This window comes from Pteropus vampyrus, unplaced genomic scaffold, assembly GCF_000151845.1.
Source record: "Pteropus vampyrus isolate Shadow unplaced genomic scaffold, Pvam_2.0 Scaffold251, whole genome shotgun sequence".
NCBI classification, from domain to species: Eukaryota; Metazoa; Chordata; class Mammalia; order Chiroptera; family Pteropodidae; genus Pteropus; species Pteropus vampyrus.
In genome coordinates, this window is record NW_011889032.1 from 1081584 (window position 1) to 1091052 (window position 9469).

The 9469-nt window shown below is 43.5% G+C and overlaps 1 protein-coding gene across 1 annotated transcript in view; it reads right to left on the bottom strand.

Annotated features, from left to right (window-relative positions):
* MYO18B (myosin XVIIIB) overlaps positions 1–9469 on the bottom strand; it is a 270882-nt gene that overhangs the window by 149613 nt on the left and 111800 nt on the right. The window contains exons 22-23 of the mRNA XM_011374654.2: positions 5947–6012; positions 1062–1190 (exon numbers count right to left, since the gene is read on the bottom strand). Of these exons, the coding sequence (XP_011372956.1) occupies positions 1062–1190; positions 5947–6012 (195 nt within the window). The remainder of the gene's footprint in view (positions 1–1061; positions 1191–5946; positions 6013–9469) is intronic.

Genomic DNA, 9469 nt, shown 5'->3' on the forward strand with positions numbered 1-9469 from the left:
CTACAGTCTTGTAAAAGCAGGTGTTATTATCATCTCTATTTTACAGATGGGGAAACTGAGGTGCAGAGAGGTAAAAGTCATGGGCCCAGTGCCACACAGCTTCTCAGTGGCAAAGTCAGGATCTGAACCCCTGCAGTCTGGCTGCAGACAGAGTCCAGGCTCTTAACTAACCTCTGTTCCAAACTATCCCAAGGAATAAACTGCCAGAGCGCAGTGGGTCAATGGGATTGCCCACGATGTTTTAATTATTAATGTTCTTGCCTTTTTCTGCTTTTGTCAAGTACATAGACTTGACTTTACAAATTCATATAAGCTGGAAACACAAGTAATGAGACTCCGTACTAGTAGGGGTAATTAATAGTAACAATGCTAAGGTAATAGCAATGAGTATTTATTGAGCAGTTACTATGTGCCACGTACTGTACTCAGCGCACATGATCTCATTTCACTTTCACCCAGCTAGTAAGTGGTGGAGATGGGATTTGAACATAGGTCTTTTATGTCTCCAGAGCCAAGCTGCCTTGTCTCCATTGTGTAGACTCCAGAGAAGAAATTCAGTCTCTGGAGCTCTCTGAAGATAGTGGTTCAGGAATTCAGACTCTTCATTGGCCCTTTGGTCCCAAAGGTCTCAGTGGCCGGATCCTGCCCATGCTCTATCCGCTGACTCGTGAAAGATGGGACAGGCTGAAACCATGAACTGACCCCCAAGGGCTTGGACAATCCCCTGGATGCCAAGATCAAGGCTGACATCGTTGGTAATTTGATGTCCATGTCCCAGAAACAATCATAACATCTTGTAAAGTGTCACTGAAAGACTCACCACTTGGTGATTGGTGGGCTGGTAGCACTGGCACTATCATGGGAGATGTGCAGACCCCCATGCTCACCCCAGACCCACCGGATCAGAATCTGCACATTAACAGTAACTAGCAGGGGATTTGTGCACAAGAGCAAGTGTAAGAAGCACAAGATTACAGCCCCAGACCAGCACCAGACCAGGATGGTGCTTTTCCAGGATCTCACACCTCTGCCGGGTTCATGAGGCATGCTGGCCTCCATACCTTTAGCTTCTTGAATTCCTGGCGAGACAGAAAGCCCTTGCAGGCTGCCTGGAATAAAATGATGCTGTGAGACACCAGCTTCTCTCGCTGCTTCTCAAGTCTGGAGATCACGCCCGCCTTAAGGAAAACCTGGAAAGAGAGAAGGCGGCAGGTGACTTCTCATCCACTGAACGAGACTGTCTGAATTGGGAGCTGGTTGCCACTCAGACCCCAGTTCTCTTGTATCCACCTAGAATATTTGTTAGCAGTTGCCCTTGACTGAAAGTCTAAATTATCAAAGTATCTAGTCTCCTGATGGCTCTTCTTTCCCTCTGCTAGTCCCTGGATACTCAGAGTGTGGTCCATGCACCAGCAGCATCATTACTGCCAGGGATCTTGTTAGAAATGCAGCACCTTAGGCCCTTCCCCCAGACCTGCTGGATAAGAACCAGTATTTTAACGCCATCTCCAGGGGATTCAAACATACATTTTTTTGAAAACTGCTAGGGCAGATCTGCCTAAACTTCTCTGGGCACCAGAATTCCCAGATTCCCAGGCCTCACCCCAGGAAAGACTGAATCTGTAGGTTTGGTGTCAGTCATGGAAATGAGAGTTTTTTGAGGAGTGGCAGCCTAGAAATCCTCAGTCCTGCCTTATAAGGAAGGGCAGAGAATGTGGGGGAAGTGAGGCCAGCCCTCCTTGGTCAGGGAGAATGGGGCCAGGCTGGTGCCACCCACGGAAGGTGCTCAGGCATCTAGCAGAAAATGGCAGTCCACAACTTCCAGGCTTTGGTTCATCAATAATGGATGAAGGCCTCTGCAGCAATGTGATCAATGCCTCCTCAGCATCCCGCAGGGCCACCTTTGAATAGACTGCAAGGAACACAAAAGGATTTTCTGAGAGAGCCCGAGCTTTGGGGCCAGGCTGTAGGGTAGCTACACTTGGTCTCAGGTCCCCAGAGGCAAAGGAAAGGTGCTCATGGTGGGATTTGAGTCAATGATAGGGAGAAGGGGTTACTTTTCAGATGCCTTTATGCTTATTTCTAGTACAGCCCTGTGCATTTCTTTGCCAGATATAGCTTATTACCCCAAAGATGTCTGATTTCTCTAGAAACACTGGACAGCTCCATCTTAATCAGTGACATTATCAAGTATTTGGCGACTTTACCGATTAATGGTTAACACTTCATGGAGCCCTTACTGCTGTTCTGGATCTGAACCAACCACTTGATATGCACGTAAAGCACTTTGCATGCATAATCCTATATGGCAGTTGTTATGATCCTCCCCCCCCCATTTTATGGAGGGAAAAACTGAGGCTGAAGAAAGGCCGTTCACCAAGATCCCCCAACAGTAAATGGCAGCACGAGGAGTTATGTTCCTCTATATGACTCCAGATAAGGCTACAATTATCACTGAATGTAATCAATATTTACGTGGCATCTACAATTTTCAAAGCTTTTTCTCCTATGTCCCGTTTTAACATTCAAAACAACCCTGTGAGGAATCTATTGGTTCAGGAAGGTCGTGTAACCGACTCAAGCTCACACAGCCAGTGATCAACTTGAACCAAAAACCTTGAGTTCATCTCCGGCACCTCGTCTCCATGTCAACATGAGGCTTTGTTTCCTTATTCATTATTCTAATTTCACACACCTGAAGTTTGAGCTTGCATCCTAATTTGATTCAATGTAGAACAAAGGGTCTCGATAGTCTCCATTCCCCTAAATTCATTTTCTGTAATGAAGACCACACTGCCAACCCCGCAGCAAACGCTTTCTTGATGGGAAAATGAAAATTAGCACACCCAATCGGTGCTAACTCTGTTTTTGCAACCCTCCATCGCCTTACAGAACACTTCCTATCAGCCAGAGCCACCAAGACAATTAGCCTCATTGAAATAAAGACACGATTGACTCATTACCTATCAGATTGCTTCAGTAATGACTGTATTAATTTCACAAGCTAGTGAGTCCCAAAAGCTGCTATAAAAAAAAATCAATGATCAAAGTGATGACAACACTAGTTCATATATTACAAAAGGCGGCAGCTGCTGCCTAAACCACTATTGATTAAGTATGAAGCTTTCATTAAAAAGATAATTGGAAATGACCATACCCAGAACGAGAATAAGTCATTGCCTCTGCAGAATCTTATTTTGATTTTTTTTTCCCCCTTTTAATAGCATATTGCCAACCAGAAGGCCACTGCACGTGGAGTCCCACCTTATTTGTAAATGTCATGGCCCTCAGCAGAGGCCTCAATAAGACACCAGGGGCTGAAAATCACAAAGAAAAATCTAAATTATTCGCTTTTCATGGGTCCGGCTGCTTATCGGACCTAAGCAGAGTGTAACATCCTAACATCCTCATCTTTAAGGAATCTATGAGGGCCATTGTTATGCAAGCTGTTTTTTTTTTTCTCTAAAACTGCTGAAGGCCATGGTTTAAAAATCTGATATGGTAATAGCTTCCATATCTGGTACTGCTGAGGAATTGGCTCTTCTCATCTTAGTAATTTTCTAAGTTTAATTCTTTAAACGTTAAAATGTTGTCCTGTTTGATAAGCATCTTGCCCTACTGACAAATGCTTTCAACAACTAATGACAGCCAAATCCTGTTAACTGACAATTTACAGGTTTCCACAGCCAACTTGAGAGGTAGAAAGCAATGGCCTCATTTTATGGATGAGAGGACTGAGGCTCAGAGGCGAGATCACTCACTCGAGATTCACTCACTCAAGATTCACACAGTGGAGCCTGGGTATGGGCTAGGTCAGTCTCTTCTCTCTTCCCACCTATTAAGTGCCGAATCCTGTAATGCATGAGAGTTGCATCTGCCCTTAAAGATGTCAGTCTATTGCCTACCCTGGCTTCCAAAGGATACACTGACCTTAATTTGCTCTTGATCATTTCTTAGTGAAAATCAAGTATTACTCCATAATAATAATCTTTTATTACTGGGATGTTTGGCTTATAGACTGCTTGCCCTCACCACTGTGAAACTATATAGCGATTTCTCACCTTCTGCTTTCTTCCTTGCTTGCAATAGTTGCTAGGAACATAGGGACTGGTTTTTATATTTATGAAATAACTAGTAATTATCTAGACTTGTGGTTCTCAAACTTGAGTGAGCATTGGAATCCCCTAGAGCAGCAGTCCCCAACCTTTCTGGCACCAGGGACTCGTGCTCCTAAGAGAATCTTAATGCCTGATGATGTGAGGTGGAGCTGAGGCGGTGATGCTAGTGCTGGGGAGCAGCTGCAAATACAGATGAAGCTTCAGTCATTCGCCCTCCGTTCACTTCCTGCTGTGCGGCCTGGTTCCTAACAGGCCACAGACAGGTACCAGTCGGCGGCCCAGGGTTTGGAGACCCCTCCCCTAGGGGACTTGTTACATCCCAGACTGCTGGGTCCCACACCCAGAGTTTCAGAGTCACCGGGTCTGAGGTGGCACCTGAGAGCTTATGTTTCCTGCAAGCTCTCAGGTGGTGCTGGTCTAGAGAGCTGCTGGTCTAGAAGGATAAAGTTGTTGGAGCTGAAGAATAATTCCTCTGAGTCCAAACCATAAAGACCAGTATGTAAAGACTGCTATCTATTTCCATTAATAAATAATAGAACTCATGGTGTATTTAAAAGACTCTGAATTTGAACCAATCCATCTTTTCATGGGATCTACACCAAGAGAAAGTAAGGGAAAAACAGAAATAATACGTGAAGTTGCCTAGTGTAGCACCTGGCTCCTGATGGGAGCCCAGTAACCAACAAGTTTATCTCTCCTGGAAATGTCTGCAAGGTTGTTGCCAACTCTCAGCAGAATAAACAAGGTTGAGACCATAGTAGACTAATAGTTTCAACCAATACACTTTAGCAAGATCCAGAAGTCTACAGGGCAAGGTTAGTGTGTGTCTCGGGTAACAGTATCAATGACTGTGAGCTCTCCAAGGAAGGAGGTGTGATGGTACAAGCTACTCAGGGTTCCAAGAAGTACTAATGGCCAATAATGCCACCATGGTGGGCTTTGGGAGACCAGAGTCCTTCCCCAGTACCTCTCAAAGCACTTGGAAGTGAAAGGTAATTGACAAAGGTTTAATGGTTGATGTTAATCAATCAGTAGATAACTAAGTAGAGAGATGGATGGGGCACTTTTTTTTGGTCTATTTTCTTTCCAGTTTGTATTTCTAACCTTTTCCCCTTGTGCCCTGCCCATCACCTGGTCATTTACAATCTCAGTACCCTAATTCCCAAACTATAACCCATGGAACACTAGTTTTGGGAGATTGTAATGGGTCTTCCACAAAAACAAAAGTCAATTCGTTTGGAAAGTCCTAAATACTATATTTTCCCTCTTGAAAATTTGCAGGATGTATGAGCATATTAGAATTCTTTGAAATGTTTTAGACATTTTTGGGAGAGCTTTTAGCTCAACACCAGTTTGGAAAAAGCTATTTTTTCTCAACTCCAATAATCATGGGCCTTCTTCTCAAGCCCTTTCTTTTCACTTACAGCTGCAAATCAGCGAGGACTGCAGTTGCGTTACAGTTGGTTGCAAAGTAAAAGTTACAAGGCTCTGATTTAGGATCAGTTTTTCCTCTCAGGTTTTATGGCAGCTCTTCCTGGGGCTCGGAAAGGCATCTTGAGGTCCAGTATGTTAACTCTTCCCAACCACTGAAGCCCCAGGGAGTGTAACTTCTAATAAGTGATATTTCCTCCCTGTTATTTCCTCTCACACCTATAACATTTTATCTTCATGGCCTTGTAAAATAGGGCAGAAAATCACTAGCCTTGTTTTCAGTTTGTTGAAAAGGAGACGCACAGAAGTAGTGGACACTGAGGTAGGAGATGCATCGGGTCTCATCTGGGTCCCTAATGTGATGGGCAGAATGGCCTAAGAAAGAAGTTCCACTCACTTGGCTGTGCCCCATGGCTACTGCCTTCTTCTCCAGGTCCAGGGTCTGCAGGAGCTCGTTCACAGCCTGGGGAGAAGAAAAAAGAGGTGAAGATAGATAGAAGGCAGTAGACTCCTAAAGTGGAAGGTCAGGCTGCCTGGATGGCTAGAGAGAAAGGACGGCCAGCTCCACATGTCTGTCAGCTTTGGCTAACACAGACCTCACCTCTGTTAGGTGATGAACATGTACTGAGGACCTACTGTGTGCCATCCACTCCTCTGAGACCTTCAAAGACACCATTTCATTTCATCCTCAAAGCAACCCTAGTTGGATCATCATACTACCATGCCTGTTTATTATAGAGGAGAAAAACCAATGCATATAAAACTAAATGAAGGATGTGTCTGCTATGGAAGACAGTATGGTGGTTCCTAAAAATATCAAACATAGAATTACCATATGATCCAGCAATTAAACTTCTGGATATATACCCCAAAGAAGTAAAAGCAGGGACTCGAAGAGATATTTATACACGCATGTTCACAGCAGTATTATTCACAATAGCCAAAAGGCAAAAGCAACACAAGTGTCCACTGAAAGATGGATAGATAAACAAAATGAGGTATATACACACAATAGACATTAATCAGCTTTAAAGTGGAATGAAATTCTGACACTTGCTACAATACGGATGAACCCTGAGGATACTATGCTAGGCGAACTCAGTCAGTCACAAAAGGACAAATACTTGTATGTTTCCTTATATGAGGTTCTTAGAGTAGCCAAATTCATAGAGACAGAAAGTCAAGTGGTGGTTAGCAGGGGCTGGCGGGAAGGGGTTTGAGAGTCAGTGTTTAATAGGTACAGAGTTTCAGTTTTGCAGGATGAAAGTTCTGGAGATGGATGGTGGCGATGGTTGCACAACAATGTGCATGTACTTAATACTACTGACCTGCATTCTTAAAAATGATTAAAATGGTTAATTTTGTGTTATGTGTATTTCACCACACACACACACACACACACACACACACACACACACACACACACACCTAAAGAAGGTATTTTTTTCAAGGTTATAAGGTTACACATGAAGAAAACTAGATTCAAATCGAGGTCTGGCCACATTGCAACATCTGTGTCTTGACTGCTTCATATGACCAGGATGGCTCCAAAGAATCCTAGGCCACTAGGAAATTCACCCACTGTGTCACTAAAGCCCCTGTGACAATTACCCCAACACAGTCCTTCTCTCATTCTACTCACCAGAGACTGCCTTACTCTCAAAAATCTTTGCTAAATAAATGACATAGCCATTTGTGTGCCTGACCTAGATTATAGATGGTGAGCCTATGTTTAATTCATCTCTTATTTCCTCCACTGCACCTGATACTAGTCAATGCATACGGTAGGAGTTCAATAAATATAATGACTAGCTGAATGAATACCCAAACGAAAGAGATCCAGTGGGGATAAGGGTGGGGGGCAGAAAATAGACCCATTCAGGAGAAACAAATTCACTCAACAAGATTCCTGGATGCAGCATTGGCCAAACCAGACCACCAGCCATGTAATGGAATTTTCCTCTTTTTATAAAGTCCTGCAGGCTGAAACAAACTTGCCAGAGATGTGTCCCCTCAGATAAACACAGGTTGTGCCTGGTTTGTGACTCCCAGTTCCCCCTCCCACTCCACCCACATGCCACCCCTCATGGACCTTCAATCCACTGAAAATCCTAAAGTCAATTTTTAGAATAAACTGTCAGAAAAGCAATTGCAACACTCAAGAAGCAAAAGGTATTATGAGACTGGAGTAATTTAGCAGATGAGTTTCAATTCCATGGGTTATGAGCATCACAGAAAACTTCCTAATATCAAAAAAAAAAAAGCTATTGAAAATCTAGTCCAAGACTGTAATCTGGGAGGAATTCCCCTCCTCTCACTTCCTGGAAGAACATTCTATAACGCCCCTCCAAAAATTCAGTGGTTTCGCTTATTACATTTTGACCAAAAACGTTCCAAGGGAGCTATAGGCAGCAGAATGCATAAAGCCAATACATCCAAAACACAACATCTTTTCTCTCTGCACAAGAGGAAAATAAAATGAAAATGGGCTGAACATAGGATGAATGAAAAATAAATGAAACCTACAGCCAATGAAGCTTTTAAAAATCTACCTTGGAGTTAATACCCAGAGGAGATGTTTGGGGTGGGGGCGGATCAGAATCTGGAGTTAGAACCACCTTGGTTTTGGCTCTCATGAACTGTGTGACCTTGGACAAGGATTTTACTCTGAGCTGTAGGCTCCTCTTCAGAAAAATGGAGGGAGGTGTCGCACGATTTCGGAAGGTCCTGTGGTTGTGCTCGCGAAGGATTTGACACAGTACCTGGCACATAGGAAGCACTCAGCAAATTTCATGAGGTAGTCTTGATGTCCTCGAGCCAGTCCGACCAGCTCTGTCATGGTTGAAACCTGGCAGAGGTGCTACAGACCGTGGACTAAGCTTCCATTTCTCAGGTACACCCAAACACTGCCAAAACACACACCTGACCCCCACAATATCCGAGGATCCTTCGCCACCTTCTTGTTTTCTTAGAGCCCTTGAGATGTCTGCGTAGTCAAGAATATTAGGCCTGACAAAAATATTCTGTCCTGCTGACCTCATCTTACGGAGAAGAAAGTTTAGGTCCAATTGGTGGGATGAGTGGCTACAAGCATTGAATGATACTTCTGACCTTCATTTTCCTTACTTGCAAAATGGTGATAATATTCCCTGCCCTGCCTGCACAGGTGTTGGAATGAATAATTGAGAATCTGTGAACATGACTTTGTAAGTGACTTTGTACTTAATTACTATTATTATCATCATCATTAATATCACTCTTACATTGAACCATATGAAACTGTCACTTGTTTAGGTGAAACATCAGTGATTTCATTTGGTTGTACATTAATGTAATCATTGTCCAGCAGCCAGTTGACAGAATTCAGAGCAATAATCCTGGTTTATTATAAGAAATTTCTTCCTTGTCCTGCATCTCTGTGGAATCAGCTACTCCATCCTCATTGTCCAGATAACGGAGGCTTATCTCTCTCTCAGCATGGAGAGTGTTGAGTAAAATGTTGCCCATTTTGCTCCAAGGAAATAGTTTTCTACTGTTTCTGAAACTGAGCACTGCTCCAAGTGCCTTATACATAACTCATTTTATTTTCAAACCTCTGTAAAAGGTACTATCTTGTGCCCATTTTACAGAGAAAGAAAATGAGGTCCCGGGCAATAAAATTATTTGTCAAAGGTCATATGCCAAGAAGTGAGGGATGAGGTACAACCCCAGGGAATCAGGTTCTCAAAGTTCTTCTCTGCCCTCTGACTCTGGGATCCAGTACAGCCCTACCATTCACTAGGCTGCGTGACCCTGAGCAAGCAGGTTAGTCCTCCTGTCTGATCCTCATATTCTAGAATATGTTGAAATCGTGCCTATCCTACAAGGATGTAGCAGGGACTTAATGAGGTCACAAAAGCAGCATGTAGGAGTGAGACTTC